This window comes from Hyaena hyaena, unplaced genomic scaffold (assembly GCF_003009895.1).
Source record: "Hyaena hyaena isolate Hyena2069 unplaced genomic scaffold, ASM300989v1 scaffold_398, whole genome shotgun sequence".
NCBI lineage: Eukaryota > Metazoa > Chordata > Mammalia > Carnivora > Hyaenidae > Hyaena > Hyaena hyaena.
Window position 1 is genome coordinate 1,384,809 of NW_024081032.1, and position 26,369 is coordinate 1,411,177.

At 33.9% G+C, this 26,369-nt stretch overlaps 1 protein-coding gene across 1 annotated transcript in view; it reads right to left on the reverse strand.

Moving 5' to 3' along the window:
• The window catches only part of NBEA (neurobeachin), a 693,804-nt gene that overhangs the window by 579,092 nt on the left and 88,343 nt on the right, over window positions 1-26,369 (reverse strand). The window contains exons 7-8 of the mRNA XM_039251874.1: window positions 21,841-21,960; window positions 19,075-19,221 (exon numbers count right to left, since the gene is read on the reverse strand). Coding sequence (XP_039107805.1) covers window positions 19,075-19,221; window positions 21,841-21,960 — 267 coding nt within the window. The remainder of the gene's footprint in view (window positions 1-19,074; window positions 19,222-21,840; window positions 21,961-26,369) is intronic.

Genomic DNA, 26,369 nt, shown 5'->3' on the forward strand with positions numbered 1-26,369 from the left:
ATATATAAAACTCCTACAGCCCAACACCAAAAAAACAAATAATCTAATTTAAAAATGGGCAGAGGACCTGAAAAGACATTTTTCCAAAGAAGACATAAGAATGGTAACAGACACATTTCACTAATTGGTGAAATGCAAATCAAAACCACAATAAGCTGTCACTTCACACCTGTTAGAATTGCTATTTCAAAAAAAAAAAAAAAAAAAACAAGTTATAACAAGTGTTGCCAAGGATGTGGAGTAAAGAAAATCCTTTTGCACTGCTGGTGGGAATGTAAACTGGTGCAGCAACTACAGAAAAGAGTATGATGTGTTCTCAAAAACTAAAAATAGAACTACTATATGATCTAGAAATTCTACTTCTAGATATATATCCAAACAAAACCAAACACTAACTCGAAAAGATATATGCACTCCCATGTTCACTGCGTATTATTTACAATAGCTAAGACATGGTAGCAACCTAAGTGTCCATGGATGAATAAGTGGATAAAGAAAATGTGGTACATGTATGTATACAATAGGATGTTGTTCAGCCATAAAAATGAATGAAATCTTGTCATTTGCAACGACATGAATGGACCTTGAGGACATTATGCTAAGTGAAATATGTCAGAGTAAAGCAACTATATGACCTTACTTATATGTGGAATCTAAAGCAAGCAAGCAAACAAACAGAAAGAACTCACAGATACAAAGAACAGCCAGATGTGCAGAGAGGAAATAAATAAAATGGGTGAAGGAGGTCAGAGTATACTTCTACTCATAAGATGAATAAATTCTGAAGAACAATATAAAGAATATTGATCATAGTTAACAGTAACAGTTAACTGTACTGGAAGTCGCTAAGAGAGCAGATTTAAAAGTCCTCAGGACACACAAAAAATTATAACCATGTGAGGTGATGGATGGATGGACTAACTAACCTTAGTCATTTCACAATATACACATATATCAAATCATTATATTGCATGCTTTAAACCAATGTAATGTTATATGTCAATTATACCTCAATAAAACTTGGAAAAAATCTTTGAAATTAAAAAACTAAGATACTGTCTTGTCAGTTTTGTACAGTATAATAAATAAATAGTTAAAAACATCAGGCTCAAAATTAGTTAGACTGAAGTCTGAATCCCAACTCTATCACAAACTAAATGTGTATACATCCACAAGTTATTAACCTCTCATCTCTTACACACCTTACAGACAAAATAGTAAGTAGAGCACTTTGAACAATACCTGGATCTTTAAAAGCAACTCAAAATGGTAGTTGCTATTATTAATGAATCCTTTCTACTTAGTATTATACAAATAATTTTCTCCAAGATACTTCTTCATAAATGTCACTCATAAAATATTTACCATAGATTTTGTGTAATGGCATATGGCAGTGAACATCCAGATATCAGTAACACAGTTGCTAATGAAGCAAAGCCTCAATGAGTAGTACCTAATCGCCCAAACTGGAATTACTTAACATAATAAACATGTGAAAATGTTCCAGAAGACTGTTAAACCCAACCAAATTAAGTTTATCTAATTGGTACAAAAGCAGAGACTTGCTATTTTCTAACAATAATATCTGAAAACTTCATCAATGTTAAGAATATAGCCATTTCCATTGAAATTATGTAAGAATAACAAATATATGTCAATACCTACTGCTTTCTCCAGTATCACTCTGTGACAGGTATTACTGATTGATACTCATAGGTTATGACACTGCAAATTTCCATGAATTATATTTCCTGATGTGTAACTTAAGAGAATGTTGCCACCTGTACATTGTAGAAGTTTCCCTTCAAAATGAATAATCTAGGGGAGCCTGGGTGGCTCAGTCAGTTGGGCATCCAACTTCAGCTCAGGTCATGATCTCATAGTTCATGGGTTCGAGCCCTGTGCTGCTGACAGCTCAGAGCCTGCAGCCTGCTTCAGATTCTGTGTCTCCCTCTCTCTGTGCCCTCTCCCACTCACACTGTCTCTCTTTCTCTCTCTCAAAAATAAAACACTTAAAAAAAAGTTTTTAAAAATAAAAAAATAAAAAGAATACTCCATCTGAATTCATTAAAAATAATTCAAAATCTAATATCTGCATTTCAAATCTTCTCTAGGAAAATATATAGAATCAATCTATTTTCTTGCTATAATTTTTTTATAATTCCAAATGACTAGAAAATCAAAATTCACTATTTTAATATTCAAAGTCTTCAATAACTTGGTTTCATCTATCATAATCATCCTCACATTCCACTGTAAACCACTCAGTCTACTCTGTATTCTACATTGAAACATGTCTGTTTATGGATCAATCCATAAACACACCCTATACTCCCTTCATTCTGCCCCTTTCATCATGCCCTCTTTCTCACATTCTATCTCATATCCTGCTCACCCTCTGAAATGTACATATTTTTCAAAAACCCTAAAAAACTTTTTTTCTATGAAGAATTCCTAAAGTCTCTGTAGCTGAAATTACTCATCCTTTCACAAATCTTTAATAGCATTTACATTATATTTCCTTTCTGGTACACATATCAATTTGTAATTATAAACATTCAGGGATATAATTATTCCCATAAAGTATAAGTGTGATCATTTTTAATCCTCTAAAGCCTAGAACAGTTCCTTGAATACAGTAAATATGTGATATACTGATGAATTTTATTCAATGCCCTGCAATCATTTTTACCACCCCTTAACAAGCAAGAGTGTTAAAGAAAAGATTATAGTCACAAACATGCCAACAAACAGCACAGAAAATTTCACTGCATGAGGTGAAGTCAGTTCTTCCACACTGTGGATAATTATTTACCCAATCAAATCTTTAAAAATTATGATAATGCCATGCATAAAATTAGCAGAAATGCCAAGTATCAACACAGTAATGGCCACCATAGTTCAAATAATAAATTAGAAAAACACTGATACCAATCACTATCCAGGAGACATTTTTAACACAACGATACCAAGAAACTACTTATATCAAATTAATCATTTGCCAATATTAAGCAATTTCAGGCAACTCATTCTCCTAATATGAGTAAAAAGTTTTCAACATACACTGAGTTGCAGGGAAGAATAGATTTTGATAGGCTGGTAATTGTAGAAGTTAAATTTCAAAAGCAATCAATATTATATAATCATAATCACACTTTGTAGACATGATTTGATTGGACATTTGTGTTAAGTAATTACAGTATAATAAAACTCCAAAATTTCTATACCACTACTGTCATTCATTTGTATGACTATTACTGAGCAGCTAAGGATGTAGACATCAACCTTCTCTAACTGGGCTGACACTCCTTAGACTCAAAGAACTGTGACCTTTACTACCACTCTTCTGCTACTAGTTAACATCTGCTTTCTGCTGGGCTAGCGAGGCCTCGCTCCATAAATATACAACTCTACCCTTGGTAAAGATGCACAGGAAAACCTCACAAAGACTTCTGCCTCTACCCCAACAGCTTTCTCCTTTTCTGCACCCTGTTCCCCATATTCTAGCTGTTTCAGCTGTGCTTAATCCTGATCTCAACCTCCTCAGCTCAGCTGCCTCCATGACCTCTTGGTGCCTCAATAAGAATACTGGCCCCAGCCAGATATCAAGGATGAATATCTAGCTCATCTTAAGTATATTTCTACTTTCAAGGATCTCAGGCCTGTGCTATGTGTATTGACAAGTGTCAAAAAACAGACCTTTTGTATATTTTGCCCATTTTTATAGTTATTTACAGTAGGAGGGCACATTCACTACCAGTTATTCCAAAAGTGGACAAAATCAGGTTGAATGTTTTCTGAAATTAATTAATTAGGCCAGCACTTATTTCTTTTTTATTTTAGCCATTCTGACTAACGGTGTATAAAGGTAACTCATTGTGGTTTTGATTTGCATTTCCCTGATGACTAGTGATGTTAAGCATCTTTTCATGTGTCTGTTGGCCATCTGTACTGTCTTCTTCGAGAAACTGTTCAGGTCCTCTTTCCATTTTTTTAATTGGATTGGTTGTTTTCTTGTGTGGTTTTTTTTTTTTTTTTTTTTTGGAGTTGAGTTGTGTGAGTGCTTTATATATTTAGGATATTAATCTCTTATCAGATACATCATTTGTGAATATCTTCTCCTATTCATTAGGTTGCCTTTTCAATTTGTTGGTAGTTTCCTTCACTGTGCAGAAGTGTTCTATGTGGATGTAGTCCTAATAGTTTAGTTTTGCTTTTGTTTCCCTTGCCTTAGGAAACATATCTAGAAAAATGCTGCTAAGGCCAATGTCACAGAAATTATTGCCTGTGTTCTCTTCAAGGATTTTTATGGTTTTCAGGTCTCACATTTAGGTCTTTACTCCATTTTGAGTTTATTTTCAGCCATGGTGGAAAGCAGTATGGAGGGTCCTCATATATTAAAAACAGAAATACTGTAAGATCCAATAAATCCACTACTAGGTATTTACCCAAAGACAATGAAAATACTGGGATGCCTGGGTTGCTCACGTGGTTGAGCATCCGACTTCAGCTCAGGTCATGATAGCGTGGTTCATGAGTTCAAGTAGCCCATCAGGCTCTCTGCTATCAGCACAGAGCCCGCTTGGGATCCTTTGCCCTTCCTTCATGCTTGCTCTCTTTCTTTCTCTCTCTCTCCCAAAAATAAAAAATAAAATGAAAACACTAATTCAGAATGATAGATGCACCACTATGTTTACTGCAGCATTATTTACAATACCAAGATATAGAAGAAGATTGCTAGAGGGGAAAAGGGTGGAGGAATGGGCCAAATAAGTGAAGGCGACTAGAAGATACAAGCTTCCACTTACAGAACAATAAGTCACAGGAATAAAAGGCACAGCATTAAGAATTAGTCAATGATACTGCAATAGTGATGCATGGTGACAAATGGTAGTTACACTTGCACTGAACATAGCATAATATATAAACCTGTCAACTCACTATGCTGTACACCTAAAATGTATGTAAAGTTGTGCCCACTATACTCAAATGAAAATTTAATTAAGAAACTTTGTAAATGGATACGTTTCAGAAGACTGTTTTGCAAATTCTACTTGTCATCTCCACAGAAAAAAGAAATCAATTCAAGAGTACCAATGGATCCAAAGAGGAACAACAACAACAGCAGCATTTTCAGTGGGATGAATTTATGAGAGGTAATCAAGAGAAGTAGATTATTCCCTATTAAAATAAACAAAACCCACTTATTCCTTATGAATTCCAAAAAATCTTATAAATTTCATGAGCCTGACTGCATCAATTTTAAGGCTATCTTCCCTATGAAGCATTTCTCAGTTCCTACAATAGAATTCTTATGATCCCACTGGAATTACTGGAATTATACCATGATTATAAAGTCAATCAACTTCACTTTTTAGCTTTTTGTATGTCTTTCTCCCTTACTTGGTTATAAGTTCCTTAAAGGTTAATTTATAGCTTTGCATGGTCCATAACGCCTATAATAGTGTTCCATGTATAGAAATGCCTTAACAAATGTTCTCTGAATTTTAAAATTGTATGAGGAAATTCATCCAAATAGAATCATTTTAGTTTTTCCTCTAGTCATCTCAAAGCTACTTCTATTTTTTAATGTTTATTTATTTATTTTGTGGATAGGGGAAGGAGGAGCAGAAAGAGAGACAGATAGAGAGAGAGACAGAGAGAGAGAGAAAGAGAGAATACCAAGCAGGCTCCAGACTGTCAGCACAGACACCACTTCGGGGTTTAATCCCAGCAACCATGAGATCATGACCTCAATTGAAATCAAGAGTCTGACACTTAACCGACTGAGCCACCCAGGCACACCAAAGCTACTTTTTACTGACTTTTCTTTATCCAGGGAAAATTCAGAATTTAGAATAAAAGTATCCATTCCTCTGTATTTAATATTTTGGTATTTTAACTTTTATTTTATTATTATCTTTTTTGAGAATATACATCCCCTTTATATTAAGCTCATACTTTTAAGATTAAAAATATACTATCCTATTTCTTCCTTGATTCTGCTTTTCTTTCTGGATTCAATCCAGTAATAAAACTTTTGTTTTCTACTATTGCTAAAACCTACCACTTTCCAGTTTTTGTCTATTTAAATATCTTTCTTTGGCTCTTTGTGCCCTTTTCCTTTACTCACTACATGTATAAAAGAGTTGGTTGCTTTGAGAAACACAGCAAACATTAAATATGAATATGAAATCACCAATGTTCTTTGCCAAAACAGAACTTATAAGCAATAAAATCTTTTTTGAGCTGAAAGTCTTGTACTAATAATTACTAATATAATTCATTCTTATAATCCTCAATGAATTTAAGTGAAAAGTTCTAGAAAACAGCAAACATATCACCCTGGCTAATGTTTATTATCCTTTAAAAATAATGTCTGAAACAGTTTATTAACTCTTATCTTCTTTTTATATTCCTATCATGCTTAAGAACTCAGAACACCTGCTTTCTAAAAATAATGATTGAAATAAAATACTGAAAAATGGGTTGTTAAATACCCATCGTAATTAGCTTTTCCAAGTTGGCATTTTAACAATTCTGTAATGCATGTACATTCTTCTGTCTGGAAAAAAAAAAAAAAAAAAAACTTACCTTTCATTTTGTTTATATTGCTTCCAATAAAATAAACAATGTTTAATATATTCTCTAGAAGTTATAAAGTCTTTTTGGAAAATATCATATAAGAAGTCTAATAAAACCTACTCTTATTGGAAAAAAAAGTCCTTAATTTTTTCAGTCCTTGATGCAAATATCATAATTCCCTGCTTTGGCTTGTAGGAGCAAAACAACCTCACATTAAATTAATTAAATACAATATTTTTAGTTTCTTTAAATTATGATACAATTTAAGTGATCATAAATATAACACATTATTAAAATAATAATTTTCTTATATTTACTCCATTTACGTTATTTGCAATACTTCCAACACTTCAAAATTACATATGAAGGTATAATAAGCATGCCTGTGCATATATATAATCAATATTTATTAAATTGTTCCTTGAAGGATTTCCCAAAGCAGAATTATTATATCAAATGGTATGAGGAGAATGGGGATGAGAATGAGAAGTGACTGCCAATAGGCCTGTGGGGTGACAGAAATAGTCTAAAATTGGATTACAGTGATGGTGATACAATTCTGTAAATTACTTAAAATAATTTACTTGTAAATTTAAAATGTGTGAATTGTATGATATAAAAATTATATTTCAATAAAGATGTCATAATTTTTTTTAAAGAAAAAAGAGGGTATGGACATTTTCCAACCAGACACTGAGAGATGAAATGAGACAGGAAAATATAGCCCACACATATGGGAAAAAAGCAGGCAACAGAAACTGCCAGTGAGAGCAAACAGATGTCAGCTTTAACAGGAAAAGACTCCAACATACCCATTAAAAATACATACAAAGAACTAAAAGAAAATCATAACTAAGAAACTAAATGCAGGTATGATGATAATGTCATATGAAATAGATAATATCAATTAATACAGAAATACTATAAAACCAATCAAAATAGAAATTCTGGAGTTGAAAAATGTAACTGAACTGAAAAATTTTCTATAGGTCAACAGAAGATCTGAACCAAGCAGAGGACAGAATTAGCAAACATGAAAATAATAAAGATTTATGTAATCTAAAAACCAGAGAGAAAAATGAGTAAAGAAAAATGATTGGAGCTTTAGAGAAATGTGGGAAACATGTGTACCAACATATGCAGAATGGGAATAGCAGAAGTAGAGAAGAAAAATTTAAAAAGTACTCAAAAACTTGATGGCTGAGAACTTCCCAAGATTTTGGAAAACACTAATTTACATATTCACCCTTCAGGAAGCCCATGAACTCAAAGAAAAATAAAAGCAAAGAAATATACATAAAGAAACATCATAGTAAAAATGCTGAAAATGAAAGACAAGGAGACAATCTTAAAGCAGCATGAGAAAAATGACTCTTCACCTAAAAAAGAACACCAATAAGATCAAGAGGTGACATCTCATCTAAAAAAATGGGAAGCCATGGGGCATCTGGATGGCTCAGTCAGTTAAGTGACTGATTTTGGCTCAGGTCATGATCTTGCATTTTGTGAGTTTGAGCCCCACATGGAGCTGTCTGCTGTCAGCACAGAACTAACTGAGGATCCTCTGCCCTCCCCCCTAACCCTCCTCCACTGTCTGTCAAAAATAAGCATTAAAAACAATTATAATAAATACATAAATGGAGGTCATAACATAGTGAAATACTACAAAGTGCTCAAAGAAAAAACTTTCAACCAAGAATTTATATCCAAGAAAGCCATCTGAAAGCAAAATGAAATGCATTCACAAAAAATAAAAACTGAGATAATTTGCTGCTATGTGACCCACCCTACAAGAAGTAACAAAAGAAGCCCTTCAAACAAAAAGAAACCCAAAAACTAACTTGAACACACACACACACACACACACAAGCACGCGCAGTCGCACACACAAAGTGACAGATATTAAAGACAAGCAAAGTAAATCAATCATGTATACTCAAGTCACTGAAAAAGAAACCCAAAGCAAGAAAACAGAATACTAAACAGTATATGAAAAATTTCTTGAAATATAAAAAGATGCAAAATTATATACTGAAAATATACACCATTTCTGAGAAATCAACTCTAAATGAACAGGACATATCTAGCAAAAGTATTAGATACAAAAAAAAAAAATCCTTTGAACATATAGTCAAAAAGAAAAAGTATCTGATAACAGAAAGGATATCAGACTGCTATCACACTTGCAACAAAATATTTGAAGCCAAAAGAAAATTAATAACATATTTAATATGTTCAAATAAAAGTCAGTAGTCAAGGGTTTTAGAACCAGGCAAACGCCTTTTAAGTGTAAAACCCCCTAGTTTTTTAACAATGAAATGCAGTCTTCAAGAAATAGTATTCCCATGATTCCCTTTAGAGAAATACACTGTACAGTGAGCTTCAGATACCCAAAATACATCAATATAAGGGATGTGATGAAACTAAAATATTTAAGTACTTACAGGACTACAACTAAGTAAGAATTTTAAAAATTGAGAATAGTTTGTAATACCTATGTATACTCACAATGTAGATCATATCAGGTATTAGTCAGCTAGGGCTCTCATAACAAAGTACCAAAGTCTAGGTAGTTTAAACAACAGAAATTTATTTTCTCACAATTCTGGGGTTCACAAGTCTAAAAATCAAAGTGTCAGCAGACTTGGTTCCTTCTGAAACCTCCCTCCTAGTCTTGCAGATGACCACTTCTTCTCCTTTATCTTCATACAGGTTTCCCTCTGTGTATACCCTCATTTCCTCTTACAAGGACATCATTCAGTAATAGATCAAGGCCCACCCCACCAGCTTGCCTTAAGTCTAGGTACACTTTAGAGGCCCTATCTCCAAATACAGTCACAGTCTGAGCTACTGGGAGTTAAGACTCCAACATATAAATTTGGGAGAAACACAATTCGGCCTATAACACACCTAAAACTATATAAAAAATGACAATGAAGAGAGCATATGCAAAAAAATTAATGGTTTTCAGTAATAATGTCAGTAGAGTGGTATCAGTAGTGTTGTTCAGAGACTACTGTATGTGTAATTATGGGCTTTCCTAATCCTATCACCCTCTGTGCACATGACAACTAGTATTCTCAATAAAGAAGAAGGAGATACAGATTTAAGTTAGGAAAGGTCAAGTTAAAACCCAACAGCCATCGGGGCGCCTGGGTGGCTTAGTCGGTTGGGCGTCTGACTTTCGCTTAGCTTAGGTCATGAGCTCGCGGTTCATGGGTTCAGGCCCCGTGTCAGGCTCTGTGCTGACTGCCAGCTCAGAGCCTGGAGCCTGTTTCAGTCTGTGACTCCCTCTCTCTCTGACCCTTCCCTGCTCACACTGTCTCTCTCTCTCTCTCCTAGAAATAAATAAAACATTAAAAAAAAAAAAAAAAAAACCCAACAGCCATCAATATCATACTAGTAAAAATTAAGGATTCTTGGAATAATAGCTGACTCCAGGACTTAAGCAACAAATGTTCAGATGAATCTGAAACACAGTCCTCGGGAATAACCAGGAAGCTATCAAAGACTACAGGGTCAGGTCAAAAGAGTAAAGGACCAATTACGACTTATCACTCAAAGGTGGGACAATTTGAATTTCAAAAAAGACAACAACTGCTACAGATGGAAACACCTCAAATGCATTTAAATTCATGAGTTTATAATGAAATTTTAAAAACAGTAATTGAAGATCTTTAAATCATAAGGAAATGGCATTAAGTTACACACGTCCCCTCAATGACCATTAGAAAGCATTATTTGACTGAGTTCCTGGAGGAAAAACTTGTTAGAATATGGAAAATATTCATTAAATGAATAAAAACCTTGTAGGAATTTTTAATTTAAGACGAGAGAGTCAACATTATCTGAACATGGAGGGGAGGGGAACAGAACTTTGGAAACAGAGAACACTTGTCTCACCATTCACAAAAATACTATAATACAGTGTAACTTTAAATAATATGCCTGATATTTTAAAGCAAATATAGCTAACAAATATCACAATCGGTGTATTTTCCAAATGTCACCTTAAAAATACTTACACATACATTCTATAACTCAAAACATTCCTTATATCTAAGATTTTTAAAAAACACTTTCAGAGTCTACAACATTTTAAAAGACCTTTATTAACAGGTGCTTGCATTCTGTGGACTTTTTGAAAAAAATCAAATTGTGAATATTTATTACAAATTAAAAATGAGTTTTTTTAAAAAATCAACTTTTCCAGATATGAAACAATTTAAAAACCTTTTTAAGTTCATTGAGGAAAACCAGGCTTAAAGAGAGAGAGAGAGAGAGATTGTCTTTAGGTAAATTAAAAACTCCATTCTGCAGAAATAATGCAAAGAGCTTTACTTATTGGTCAATGGACAAAAGGCAAGCATTTGAGGTCTTCAGTTCCAACTTTCTCTTATTTCTTATTGCTGAAATTTTCATGTTCATTTCCTCCTGCTGGCTAACTAAACCAGATGATGGTAGAGATGGTAAGCCTGCATCTGCTCCGCCCTACCCTGCAGAGCCTTGGTAGAGGACTAATTCTCCCTGGTGAGTTGCTGCTTTGTCTCTTTGCCATCTTGTGGTTTAGGATTTTCTAGGCTTCTGTGTTGTGGTGACTGAAGTTGCAACAGTACAGATGTGAAGGTGGCTACCGACCCTGGGTCTCACCTCCTTGATTTTCCTCATCTCCTTCACTGCCATCCTCTTTAGCTTGCCTCTGGCAAGGAAGGCACCTGTGGAATGGTCAACTATAACCCCAATGCATATTTTGTCTCACTGGTCTATCTTGCTCTCCTGAACCCTGGTTGTCAGCACCTTCCATCACTTCTCCCAGCACTGAAAAGTTGGAGTACTATGTTCAACACCCATGGGGTCTCCACATGTCGTAAATAAAGTGGACACTGTGACCAGCAGTAGGGCCTGACCTTTCGGAGATCCCAGATCCCATGTTCTTTTCCCCATTCTCGCTCTTCTGGAAGTCCTACTGGTAACTGTGTGGCTAACCGCTGCAATGTGGATAGTGTCTGTAATTTAGCAGGTTAGTCTTCTGCACATTTACTGCCTTGCGCTGGAACTCTCCCAGGGCGTGTAACATATGCTGCCTCTGCACCCTTTTTTGTCCTTTCAACAATATCAAACTCCACAGCCTCTCCATCTTCCACACGGCAAAGGTCTTTCCCAGGGTTATTCTTCTTTATGGCAGTCTGGTATACAAATACGTATTCCTTGCTGTCATTCCTGTTGATTACACCATATCTGCTTCTTACACTGAACCATTTACCGTTCCCCAGATCTTTCCTGTGATGAACTCGGCCCTTCAAGTGCTGCCAATATGAGGCTACCCTGGCTACCGCTTACTTCCAGGCTATATCTAGGCTTCACTACTCAAGGTTACAGTGTTAGTGACCGAGGCCAGCAGCAGCTGTGGCCCCTGTGTGTGGTGGGGGATGTGGACAAAGCTGCTCAGGGCTTTCTGAGATCCACTCTCCAGTTCCACTACTGATCAAACTCTACAGCATTTTAAATTATATTTTTGAATGCAAACGGTCATCCTAAAGGGATGGAACTAATTTTTGGAAAAAGAAAAACAACTTGAAGCCACGTTTGATGGATTAACAGATGTCACAAAACCATCTTATCAAAAATACAGCACAGTTCTAAAGTAATGAAAACTGTTTTCCTGTGTCACTTAAAAACTGACCCTTTAAAAGTAATTCCAAAAGAAGAATTGCAACTAACTTGAAAAATGTTAGTATACTTTGAGTATGTTCATATGATCCAAAGATACTGAGTAAAATAAAATATCATTTAAAGTATGACAGTTTAAAAATAAGTCCTCACTATTTTGCAAAGAAAGTTTACATATGCATATTCATAGGCACTGAAGTACATACTATTCAGGTTTCTCCTTCTACAAAATTTTTATATAAAAATATATTTAACATAAGTAAATGTATAATATAGTAAAAGCAAATAATTAGGAGACCAGAAAAAATCGGCTACAAATAAACAGCTCCTCAAAAGAAAAAAATGATGGAAACTCAGTGATGGAATATTACAAAGGAAGAGATAAAGTCTTGGTATGCAATGCACTAGAATGATACACACAAAACTAAACTATACTTGCAATCATAAATTAATGTTTCTCTTTCAATTCTTTACAAACACTACTGTCTTCATTAAATGAAAGATTTTTTCCCTCATTTTAACTAATTTTATATTTTTTTAATTTTTTAATGTTTTTATTTACTTCTGACAGAGACAGCCAGATAGCATGAGCAGGGGAGGGTCAGAGAGAGAGGGAGACATAGAATCTGGAGCAGGCTCCAGGCTCTGAGCTGGCTGTCAGCACAGAACCCGATACAGGGCTCGAACCCACAAACCGTGATATCATGACCTGAGCCAAATTCGGACACTTAACCAACTGAGCCACCCAGACGCCCTTACTAATTTTAAATTATAACAATAAGATCACCCATGACCTCCATGCTGCTAAATCCAATAGCCATTTCTCAGTCCTGAATTTGCTCAACCTGTCAGCAGCATTTGACAACTAATCACCTTCTCTTCATTTAAAAATGTTCAGGACACCATACTCTCCTTTCTCCTTACTCCTTTGCTCTCCTCATAATTTTACCTTGATGGGTCCTTTTCATCTCCACAACCTGAAAACAATGGCTTTTCCAAGGATTCATTCCTCATTCATCTTTTATCTCTGAATCACTTCATTGATACCTAAATCCAGTCCATAGTTTTAAATCCTGTATATACCCTACCAATGCTTAAAGTTCTGTCTCCAACCTAGACTTCTCCCCCAAAATTCAGACATGCATCATTTCCCCATTAGATGTCTAACTGGCATCTCAAACTTCCTATGTCCAAAATCAAACTCTTGACCTTATTCCCCAAAATTTAGTCTTTTTAAATCTTCCCTAGCTCAGTAAATTAAGAAGTCCATCAATTGAGTTGTTCCGGCTAATATACATTGGGTCACCTTTGAATCTTCTCTTGTACCTTTAGTCCACACTCACAGGGACAGAAAATCCTACTGGCTTTACCCTCAAAATATATGCAAAAGCTGACCTCCTAGAGTATTATTTTAGGTATGCCTTATAAAAAAAAATCCAACCAAGTTCCATTACTTCCTATTGCTACAGCCTTGTCTAACCTCTATCTGAGTCACAGTGAAACACAATCACAGTGTTTTTTAATCTATCAAATAAGATCCTACTAGTGGCCTTTACACCTGCTTTCTCATCTGCCCTGAAAGCCTTTCCCCAAATATCCACCTGGCTGGCATCAACTTCACCTCCTTGAAGTCTTTAGTGAAATCCCCTCTATCACTGTATTAAAACTGCAGTCCAGCATTTTCTCTCCTTTTTACATGCTTTATTTTTCCCATAGCACTTACCATACTGTATATCCTCCTTCCCTTCAATAAACACAGAGATTTTTGTCTGTTTTGTTCACTGTCTTATCCCTAGCACCTAGAACACCTAGAATAATAGTGTCAATAAATAATATTTAATAATAAATACTTTTTAAAAGAATGAATGGATAAATCAATGAATGCTTCTTACTCATCTCATTCACCTTGTCTCCATTAACTTGCATTAATTTATTTTATTTTTCCTTTCTACTTCGTATATGTTGAATATATGTTATCTTTCATTAAATACTGGATACTCACATGTCAGGAAAGGATAACTGACTTTGAATTTGTAAATTTCATTTTGGCTACTAAATTTCAGTCAATAGTTTCGAATCCTACAGATACTTTGTAAAATATGAAAAGTTTATAATTATATCCCCTCCCAGAACCTTCCATTAGGGCTATCATATATATTAAATGTTATTATAAATTCAAATCAGACAGTGTAATAGTTTTTGCCTTAAGGAGTAGTATGTGTTTTAAATAAGAGAAAAAGATATTTTATTTTTCCCATACATTTATCAATCATTCATATTCTTCATTATTTCATTCTTAATGATCCAAGTTTCTTTCTTCAGTCTACAAAGTGCTGGTACAAACAAATTGTCTTAATGTTCATCTGTTAGACTTAAATATTTTCACTAGATGAAGAATTCTGGGTTGACAGGTTCTGCTTCAGCTCTATGGTTTCCCCATCTGCTAAAGGAAAAGTGTGCATTCTGCCTAGTTTTTCTCTGCTTGCTTTCAATAACTTTTTTTTCCTTTTGTTTTACTATAATATGCCTACTCTGGTTCTCTTTGCATTTATTTTCCTTGGAGTTTACATAGTTCCTTTATCCTATAAATGTCAGTTGTTTTTATTTTGTTTATAACCAAATTTGTGAAGTTTTTTTTAAAAATCATTTTTCCTTCAAATATTTTTTTCTGACCCTTTCACTGAATATTAGATTTCCAAACCACTCCATATATCTCTATGGTTTTGTTCTTTCCCCCTTAATCTCTCTCTTTTCTAATGATTCTGTCAATCTATCTCCAAGTTTATTTATTTCTCTACCATATCCATTCTGCTAATAATAAACCCATACAGTGGATTTTTTACTTCAGATATATTTTTCAATTCTAAAATTTCCACTTTTTTGTGGCTAATAATTCCCATCTTTCAGTTCATTACAAGCAATTTTGTTTAAGTTCACTAGTTAAAATAGCTCCCTAAAGTCCTCATGTAATAAATTCATGATCCTCAGTGATTTCCGGGTAGGCATGTGCTGATGTTTTTCTCCTTCCCCAGACAAGAAGTCACATTTTCATGGCTTTTCACAGAATGAGCAATTTTGGATTATATGCCAGACATGGTGAAAATATTCTGTAGAGACTATATTGTTCTGAAAAGTACTGATGTTTTTGTTTTGTGAGGTAATTTCTTGTATCAATACAATTACAAACTGTCATATCTCCCATGTGTGGTGTGTCGGATCTCAGTTCAATTCTTGAAGACTTATTTACAGTGTATTATCAGTATGTCATGATCATCATGGCTTCAGGAGTGGGCTAGAGATTTGGGCTGATTTTTTTAAATACAGAATTCAGATCCTTTTCTGGCTGTTTCTTTTCTTGAGTTGCCCATTAATTTCCATGTGGTGCTGACTGACCAAGTGCTTTTCACCTTAATTTTTCTGGCCAAAAAGGATTTTCTATCAGAGTAAAAACCAGGCAACTCAGCCCATGCCGGACCCCTTGCTTCATGTTTTGATACCTCGCTTAATCTTAGCTCTTTAGAACCCTCACATAGTTGTTTTCTGTATTATGTGCAGAGTTTTAAGTGGTTATTGTGAGAATATCACTTTGTTAGGAGCTTGCTTATCCAAACAGGTATCAGTACCCTCCAAAATGATCTTAATTTTGGACGCTATTTTATACAGTTTCTCTTATCAGTTATGCCTTTATCATAATATAATAAACTGATAAAAATCATTATTTTCTTTAATGGAGGACAAAAACAAGGTTTAATATTGTAATATTTAGCAAGGTAGATGAATTGCTTGCCACAAGAGGTTATATGATAGTAATAATTAGGAAATGTCCAATAACAATTGGAAAATATCAAAATTCTGTTAAAATGTTGTATAAGCTTATGTTAAAAAGTCACTGTATATATAAGGCTTTATAATATTGTACACACTGAATAACCCCACCAAATGGAGCTCAACAATACACTTAACTCACAGTAAGTTTTTCTATCCTAGACAAAATTACAGTGAGAAATTCTGTGTTACAAATCCAAAACCCAATGGCTTGTTTATTAAAAAAAATTTTCTAATGTTTATTTATTTTTGGAGACAAGAGTGTGAGCGGGGGAGGGGCAGAGAAAGAGGGAGAAACATAATCTGAAGCAGGTTTCAGGCTTTAAGCTGTCAGCACAGAGCCCGATGAGGGACTAGAAATCACCAACCACAAAATCATGACCTGAGCTGAAGTCAGATACTTAACTGACTGAGCCACCCAGGCTCCCCTATTTATTTTTAAAGTTTATTTATTTATTTTGGAGAGGGAGAGAGAAAGGAAAAAAGAGAGAAGAGAGAATCTCAATCAGGTGTCACACTGTCAGCACAGAGCCTGATGAGACACAAACTTACAAACCATGAGATCATGGTATGACCTGAGCAGAAGTCAATAGTCAGAAACTTAAATGACTGAGCCATCCAGTCACCCCTGAACCTAATGATTTAATTGATTTAACTGATTAGTAATACCCTCCTTTATTTACCATTTACCTAAAATAACTAAGTACAAAATATTCACAGACAAGCTATATTGCTCAAAACCAGCCATTTCACAGATAGAAAATTACCTAATATTCTAATGATCAAGAAGTCAAAATCACATGGGACAGGCTCCATAGTATATATAGTTTGAGGGCATTATTTTGGGGAGAATTAATTTATTTTATTTCTGGGCCCAATACTGACATGCTATCTACGTTAAGCCTAGAATAGAAGACAATATTATCTGACCATTATCCCTTACAGGAAGCTCTATATAACGCAAAGCAATGAATATATATACGTTATTATATTACAATAATTTAAGCTTTGTTTGTGATTTAAACCAAATGTCAACTAATTATTATATCATAAACACCTTAAAAGTTCCAGTGCAACTAACTCTTTACCCCTTCACTCATAGGAACTGACTCTGCCTCCTATTTTACCCAAGAAAACTGAGACTATGTGAACCACTTCAGCTTTTTTCCCTGTCATAACACAATCTGATCTTCATTTGCATTCTTTCCTCTTTCTCTTCACTCTGAATTTTAGGGAAAAAATTTCATCGTCAAAATTTTTACAGATGCTTGTCCTAATAGTAATTCTAATTTTAGTATTTACAAATTGAGAAAATCCATAACACACCCATGGATTTATAGTCTACTTCGTGCAATAACAAGGGCCTCAGTGGGCTATACCCATTAACTGGGAACTCTCAAAACTTAATAAAATTCTTTTTCATGTAATGCCCAAATTTAGAGGAATTTTCTTTTACAAGTTCTGACTTTGATACAGGTTCTCTACTGCCTATGTTGGGATGCTAGGAATACATTCTTATATCACATGAGTACTTGGGCATAGAACATGGTGACACAGGACTACTATTCATTTTCACTTTTGTTTTAAAAGAATGAGATGAGAAAAAGCCGTATGACAAACAACTAAGTTAGCGAAGTGATGCAAGACAATGTTTGCTCCTTTCCAAATGGGAGAATTACGTAACTTGTTTATATTTATTCCTTTTCCTTTTTCCTACCAGGAAGCTCCCATCAATTCTAAAACTTCATTATACCAATCATGTTGGATTTACATTTTGCATATCTGTGGTTTTTAAAATTTTCTACCTTTATTTATATATCATCGATTTGATTCATTTAATCATTCCGGCAATGCTTGAAGCCACATCAAGTATTTTATAGACCAAGGCAAAAAAACAAAAGGAGACAGGACGTATATAAACCCCCAAACCTGAATTACAGAAACATTGCCATGCAGAGCTAGGACCCAACACCCTACAAAAGGCCAATACAGACATAGTGCTGCTACAAGCACAAGTTCATTTCTAGAGACACTAAAACAAATCAACTGATATGGACAAAAGATGGTAGCAAGAATTATCACCCTGACAGAAAAATTACAGCATTACTCTCATTTAATAGTATTGTGATTATTTTAAAATCACTGGGAACAGAAATATTTTAGTATCCCTTTTTCATAAAGCAATCTTCACACTGATTACTTAAACACTATGTTTAAAACAACAGTTCTTCCGGCAAGACCTGTACTTCTTCAGAATTATAAATACTTCGACTCACAATGCATACTTTTCCCTCAGTTCCAAACAGTTTGGAATGTCTCCGTTCCTAATGTTATTTAAATAAAACTCTTATATACTTCCCTAGCCAGGCATATTACATATTAAAAACTAATTCATGTATGTGAATGTGATATCCTAGCTAAAAAAGGTCTTCATTCTGAGAGTTAAAAAACAGAAAGAATGTGATACACCATATTTAATAATTGATTTTACAAAATCCCGATACTACTCTACAGACCTTGTTCACCTATTGTATAGGACAAGCAAAAGTAAAAACTAAAATTGAATAATTTCAGCCACATGTAATATTTTACACCATTTTCCTTCTAAATCTTTATACTTTCCAAGTCATCTCTATTTTGAAGATACTAGTCATTTCATTTGTTCATTATATATTTCAAACTTTGGGATTTCAAAAACCGCATTAAGCAATATGGTTTTATAAAATTTATTATTTCAGAGTTATGTCAACATGGCTTCAACATAACAAAAAACATTCTTTTCAATTTTGAAAGTTCATGAAAGGAAAAAAGTCCAAAAGAGAAAAAGCACCTTTGAAACAAAATCAAACCTGTACTAATAAGTGAGTTCCAACGAACAGAGATGACATTTAAACGACACTGAAGAAAGATTGTCACTCTATATTATATTGTATCACATTTCACATAGAATTCACATAAAACTTTCCACAGAATTTATAAGATCGTTATTACTACCTTATATCCAGGTCCTAACTGGTGAATTGCAAATATCTGCGCAGGGTTGAGTGCTTCACTGAATACATACACGGCACCAAGCTGACCACAGAACACCCTATTTGCATCAGCAGTTTCTGAAGATCCGAGAAAGCACTTGTCATAGCTCTATTTTTAAAAAGTCACAAAGAAATCAATGTATTATTTTGTAATGATAAAATATTTAAGGATATCTGCCTTCACTGTCATGTATACTTTCCAGTATAACAGTAATAACAGAAAAAAACATCACTTAAGACTTCATGGAATATTTACCTAATAAATGCCAGCTAAAATTTTTCCAAAAAAAGTAAATCAGTTAAATATTTTGTATCTATGGAAAAGTAAAACAAACAATAACCATCTACTCAATAATCAGTTGGCCACTTTTGCAAATGTTATACTTAAAGGTAAAAAGGCTTAAAATTCTATTTAGAAAAAGTAAAACCAATTTTAAAACTCACATGCTCTAACAACAGTCCATATATAGAGAGAGATTCACCTGAATCAGAGAATGACAATTCCAAATTTTAACCATAAACACAGAAGGCTTATTTTTAAAAACTACCTAATTTCTCCACCAGGGATATATATTCCTCTATTTCTCCAAACAAAGCAAGGACACAGTGAAAATCACTTCCCTCTCTCCCATTCAGTAGGCATTATGCAGAACCAAATAAATAATTATCACCAAAGTCTGCTGGCTAACGCAGATGGTATGGTGCTCTCCATCTGCAGAGTTCAAGACCTAAGAAGCCACATTTAAAATCCTTCCCTACTCTACTTCTCTAAATCTCACCTAATACTAGGCCCTAGTTTCTTTTGCCCACTCCTTTGTACTGATAAGCATGGCATTATATATGTATGGAATCCCTCTGGTGTCTCCATAGAATAACAAAATATTTCTGAATGAATTATAAAGATAGAAACTCTTCATCAAAAACCCAATCTGTAATTAAAACTATAGGAACTTAAGAGTTTACTCCACAAGGTCTGTGTAAGTTAAGTGTTATGGCCCAGGCCTCTTCATTTCTTGGTGTACTATTGCAAGTAATTCAAAAATTGAAGTCTTCCTTCCCCTCCTTCTTTTTTTTCTTTTCTTTTCATTTCTGTCATTCTAAATATAACTGTAGATTTGGTGACAGCCAAGAAGGTCATTGGAGTTACCGCCACTCTAAAATAAAAAGTCTCCCCTTTGGAGGGCAGAAAGTAGAATTTCATCTGTGTATTCTAATTCTGACAAAATCATTCTCAAAAATTTACTAAGACCCAACTATGAGTTTCTAGAACAAAAAAGCAAACTTGTCCTATAAATGAACAGACAGTAAAGATTTTAAACTTTGACAGCTCCATGTGGCTGTTACACAATCTTTCTTGATTTTTTGTCTGTTTGTTTGGGTCCTAAAAGAAAGAAAAACCTTTAAAATAAAAAATAAAAATAAAAAACAGTATTCTTAGCTCTCAGGTCATGTGAAAACAGGTCAAGGTTCAGATACAGTTTGCAGGGAGTACTCTTTAAACCCCTGACCCTGGGAAAACATGGACTATCGACACAGTGCTATTTAAAAGAATACAAGAGAGAACAAGAAGAGACCCCTGCCCTTGAAATAAAAGTCTGCAGAGATGTAAACACTGAGAAGTGTATTTGGTTAAAGAGAGGCAAGTTTTCATAAAGCCAGCTATGCTGGAATGATTGTGTATTATTGGGTTTGAAGGTAAAACTTCTGGCATTTGAACACAGGCCAGGCTAATGACAAGGCAAAGCCCAGAACAGAGCTCTTGAGGGTTTAACTCTAGATATGCTCTCTCCTAGATACAACTGTATTACCTCCCTCACCACTAAACATGCTAGTCAAAACTAGTATTACCTGTTTGCTATTATTACAATAGGTAATTTAATTGATCTCCATGCTTCTGCCATTTTTTTCCTTTAGAATATTCTCAGTGTTGCAGCCTGATTGACATTTTTAAAATATGAGTCAGGATCATGCCACTTGTCTGCTAAAAACCTTCCAAAGATTTTTATGCTGGTTAAGGTGGGAAAACCAAGATACTATGTTTGTGTATGACGCCCTGCATGATTTCACCCTCTACTGTCTGTCTAAATCTTACCTCTTAACATGTTTCTGTCCATTCCTCCTTCAGTTCTAGACAAATTGGCTGCTTATTTTTTCAATTAACTTTCCATTCTGCCTCAAAGGCTCTGCACTCACTGTTTTCAGCGAATGGGATATTTCTCCCAAATATCCACATGACTTGCTCCCTAAACTCTTCTCACTAAGATCATCTCTGTACCATCCGGCTTCCTCCTTCCCTACCCCTATACTTTCTATATCTATTCCCACTTAATATTTCCCCACAGCATTTATCATTATTTTGTAGTAAATAATACAGACTACATGTTACACTGATTCACTGTGTTTCAGGTCTTCCTTTCACATCCAAATAAGGTGTATGACACCGTGTTTAATGCTTGAAATTCTGGAAAAGAATAGAATATTGCATGGATGTTTCTGACCTAATACTTAATAATATATTTGAGTAATTTTCCTTTTCTTTATCACTAATCATCTATTTTAGCAAGTTCATTATACTAAATTTAAGACATAAAATTCATTTAACTGAATAAAACTTTCAAAGTACAACTATTAAGTTTCTACCAAACTATTATAAAATTCATGTCATGAATAGTGATAGATCACACACTCAAATACGTCAAAGCACAGATTAGAAACAAAAAAAACTTACATCATTTGTGTTAACATGCCAAGCCATATCACCATAGGATACCAGCTGTCCATTAACATAACACCGAATTTCACTGTTCCTCCATCGATTATAAATGTGGACAATGCTGATCATGTACCACTTAAATAAAAAAAAATAAAGGTCTTGATATGAATGTTTAGTCATTACCTAAAAAGCAATCATAACAGTCACAACACACCTTAAGAAATGGTTAAAAGAATACTAACAGTTACACATTACCATTTCAAGTTCCCCCTCATATTTCTCATTTTGCAGATGAAAGAAGTGACTGATAAAGAATAAATCTGTGATGGAGACAGACCTAGAATGCCTTGAACTATGGAATGACACTTCTATTAGACCAAGATCCAAATATCATGGAAATACAATTATATTTGGTTTATCCATTTAATAACATTGATATTGTACCATAAGTCTGACCAGACAGACCACAGGTTCAGCTCTTCTGGAATTCATGGTGTAGTGAAAGAGACACAGAATGGACAAGTAAATAAAGATAAAATGACAATGATTAGTGTGAAGGAAAAAAATAGCATAAACTGAGAAAGATTAACCTTGATTCTATTTTGGGTTGCATGGCCAGGAAAAGTAAGTCAAAGGAACAACATTTTAACGTTTATTTGCTTTTTTAAAATAATTTGTTAAGGATTTATTTGTTTATTTTGAGAGAGAGAGAGAGGGAGGAAGAGAGAGAGGGAGGAAGGGAGGGAGGGATAAAGAGTAGGAACAGGAAAGGGCAGAGAGATCAAGAATTCCAAGAAGGCTCTGTGCTGCTAGCAGGGCTTGAATTCATGAACCATGAGCTCATGACCTGAACCGAAGTCAAGAGTTGGACTCTTAACCAACTGAGCTACCCAGGCACTCCCAACATTTTAACATTTATAATAAGATTAGGTGGTTTCATTTCTACAACTCAGACTTATTAGGTCCAAGAATAATTATATATATTTAACTTAATAATATGTGAATATTCATTAGGAATCAAGGAATAAGTCTGTATTAAGTTTTAACTTTATAGTCCTAGTGCCAACCAAAACAATTCAACAGTATATTTTGATACGAAATGATTTAATTTCTGCAACAATTTGTGGATCCAGCCCTTACTATCTTTGACCCTTAAGGCCAAGAATACTTAACCTAAGGCCAAGAATATAGAAATATTTTTCTAAAATATAAAAAAATACAAATGATTTATAGACACTTGAACAAGTAGGCCTTCAGTGTTTAAGAAGAAAAAAATGAGACTTAGTTTCACCTCCCCCAAAAAAACATGAAAATATATAATGCAAACTTTGTTTCCCAGATTACTTAAAAGCACTATTCATTATTTCATATACTATATTTTGAAAAACTTAAAGCTGTAATAATAATACTCAGCCACTAAAATATTAGCTATTTCAAGGTATCTGAAATACTTTGAACAAAATTCATTTTAAAAAATAAAAATAGTGCACTAAACAACTCATGGAACAGCACAAACAATATTGTTTCTCAATTATAAAAATAAAATGTTAGGTGAAACAATTCAATCCTTAAAATACATGTCTTTTTTAAAGCTGTTTCATTCTAGGTAATCTTTAATTATTGCAAAAGAAATCTTCTACTTGATCAGGAAGCAACATGGTCCTGATTAAAAGCAAAAGAAAATCTTTAAAGTCAGTCATTTAAGCATTCATATTTCTAAATACTACACAATTATCAAGAAGCCATAAAAACTGAGCTTCATATAAATTTGAGAAAAATTTTATAGACGTTTACATGCATAAGAATTCAAATTTACTTCTATGACCCTCCTTGAGTTTGAAAATTTTCCACCAGAATGTCATCTAGGTAACACAGGAAATATAACCTTTATTATTTTGGAGCAAAATCTTTAGAAATTTTAAATTTCTAACTATCACAACAGCCAAATTATGGGAAGAGCCCAAATGTGTGCTTCTGTGTATATATATACACATATATACACATACATACATGTAAATATATACATGTGTGTGCATATAATACATATATATGCGTAATGAAATATTACTCAGCCATCTAAAAGAATGAAATGTTGCCATTTGCACAATGTGGATGAAACTAAAGTGTATTATGCTAAGTGAAGTAAGTCAGTCAGAGAAAGACAAACGCCATTTGATTTCACAAGCATGTAGAATTTAAGAAACAAAACATATGAACATAGGGGAAAGGAAAGAGAAATAAAATAAGATAAAAACAGAGAGGGAGGTACACCATAAGACAGTCAACTATAGAGAACAAACTGAGGGTTGCTGGGGGGGAGGTGGGTAGAGGATGGACTAAATGGGTGATGAGCATTAAGGAGGGCACTGGGTGTTATATAAGTGATGAATCACTTTTATTCCTGAAACCAATTGACACTGTATGTTAACTAACTTGAATTTAAATAAAAACTTTAAAGAAAAAAAAAAAATTTTTAATTTCTAGATAGAATACATATAAACAAATGTCTATAAACAAAAAAGGATTTCCTATTATCCAAAGACAAGTTTAAGATAAATAATATTGGATATATATTTATAGGTGCTGGTATACTTGATATAAGAAAACACTTATTTAACAAATATTTATCGAGTTCTTTCTGCTATGTACCAAATAATTTAGGGAGCTGGGCTGTGCAGTATGAACTTTAAATTCATATAGATAAAAATCTGAGTTCCCAGGTTACAAGGGGAATGCCTACTTTGTGGAGTGACTGTGAACATTATAAATAAGAGACAATGTATGAAAACTATGAAGAATAGTTCCTAATACATATTGGGCAGCCTTTAAGAAGACAGCATTCACTAAATATCTGTTTTTTACCTACTATTTCCTTTTGATGAGATTTTTTTCCTGCTAAAATTGACATTTAATCCTCAGAGTCATTCATTTGTTCATTGAAGAAATCTGCTGAGAGTCTACTTCATGCCCAGTATCCCCCAGACTGTGGGCAGTGTTAACATATACACCTTTAAGGAGGGTTCACCAAAAAACAAACATGAAAGCAATTACAAAACCATGGAAAATACCTAAAACACAGATATGGGGGCAAAAGAAGTAATGACTAACTGAGAGCAGAAGGAAAAGAAAAGACAAATGGAGAAGGAAGTCAAACAGAGAAGAAGTCATTGAAAGAATAAAATGAAACTTAAGACAAAGCTTGAAGGATAAGTACAAATTGCTGAGTAAACAGGGGGGAAAGAGAAATCTTAATACTTTACATACAGCACAGAACCCTGAGAAAACTTTTCTCCGTGTTTGGATTTAGACACAAAACAAAGATCAGTTTATAGAGACTTGCAGGATGCCTTTAGTAATCTGCCTTTGTTTTTTTCATAATGTCATATCACTAAGGAATTTTGAGCAGGAAAATGGAATGATCATCTTCATAATATAGAAAAATAACTGGTAGTAGTGAGTAAGAGGGATAGTTAGGCAAATCTGGTTAAAGATAAACCTCCAAACTACTGCAAAGGTTGAGGTAAGAAAACTATAAAAGCCTAAATTACAACAAAGACATTGGTAATTTAAAAGAATGGGGATAGAGACTAATTAACAAAACTAACTGAAAGTGCTGATACAGAAAAGGAAGTCTAAAGATGGTTTCCAATTTTTCACTTAAACTGGTACTGGTATCATTAACTTAAGATAATTAATACAGTTAGCCAGTTAATTAGCCAGATAATAAGATGTGGAGTTACAATGAAAGAGTTTGCTTTTGGTCATAACACTGATATTTGATAAAGCTGATGGATGAATAAATGAATGCACAGCTGAATGAACGAACTAATCTCAGTGAAGGTCATAGCAGTTATAGGAAAATTAACTTTAATGTTCTCTTTCCATGGTACATCAATATATACATATAACAGACAAGTGCCTTTTCAATTCAAAAGAACCTAATGTTGAACATAATATTTTTTATATTTTTGTTTTATATTTTAAAAGAAATGGGAGGAAAATTGGAAACTATGTATGCATAGTGATATTATGTACATCTACTGAGGTCTGCATTTAGTTAAGACTCGAAAAGAGATCTTGAAAAGGATACCAAACAGGAAGAAGAAAAAAAACGGTAATAAGAATAGGAAAATATAACATGATATTTATACAAATATCAATAGCAGCTAACACATATTGAGCACTTAGTAATATGCTAACAGTCTACTGTGGACTAACAATTTACTGAATTTTCACAACGTCAAAGATCTGGTAAGTGGTACAGCTAAGAAAGCAAAAGTTTTAATATAAAGATTTCTTTTAGAAAGGCCGGTTAAACACCTTATCAAAGGATTACACTTTAGGGCATATCCTGGAAAAATAAGAAAGAAAAAAGAGAGAATGCACTTATCTTGAATAATGAAACAGTAAAATAGAGTATTTATGGTTTTCAAGGTTTATGAGCATCTATGGTTTTTTAAAACCTCTATCACTCCCTGGCCCTTTTCCTACCAAGACTCCTTAGAATCAACATATATAGAGCTCTTACAAATGGGAATGTACTT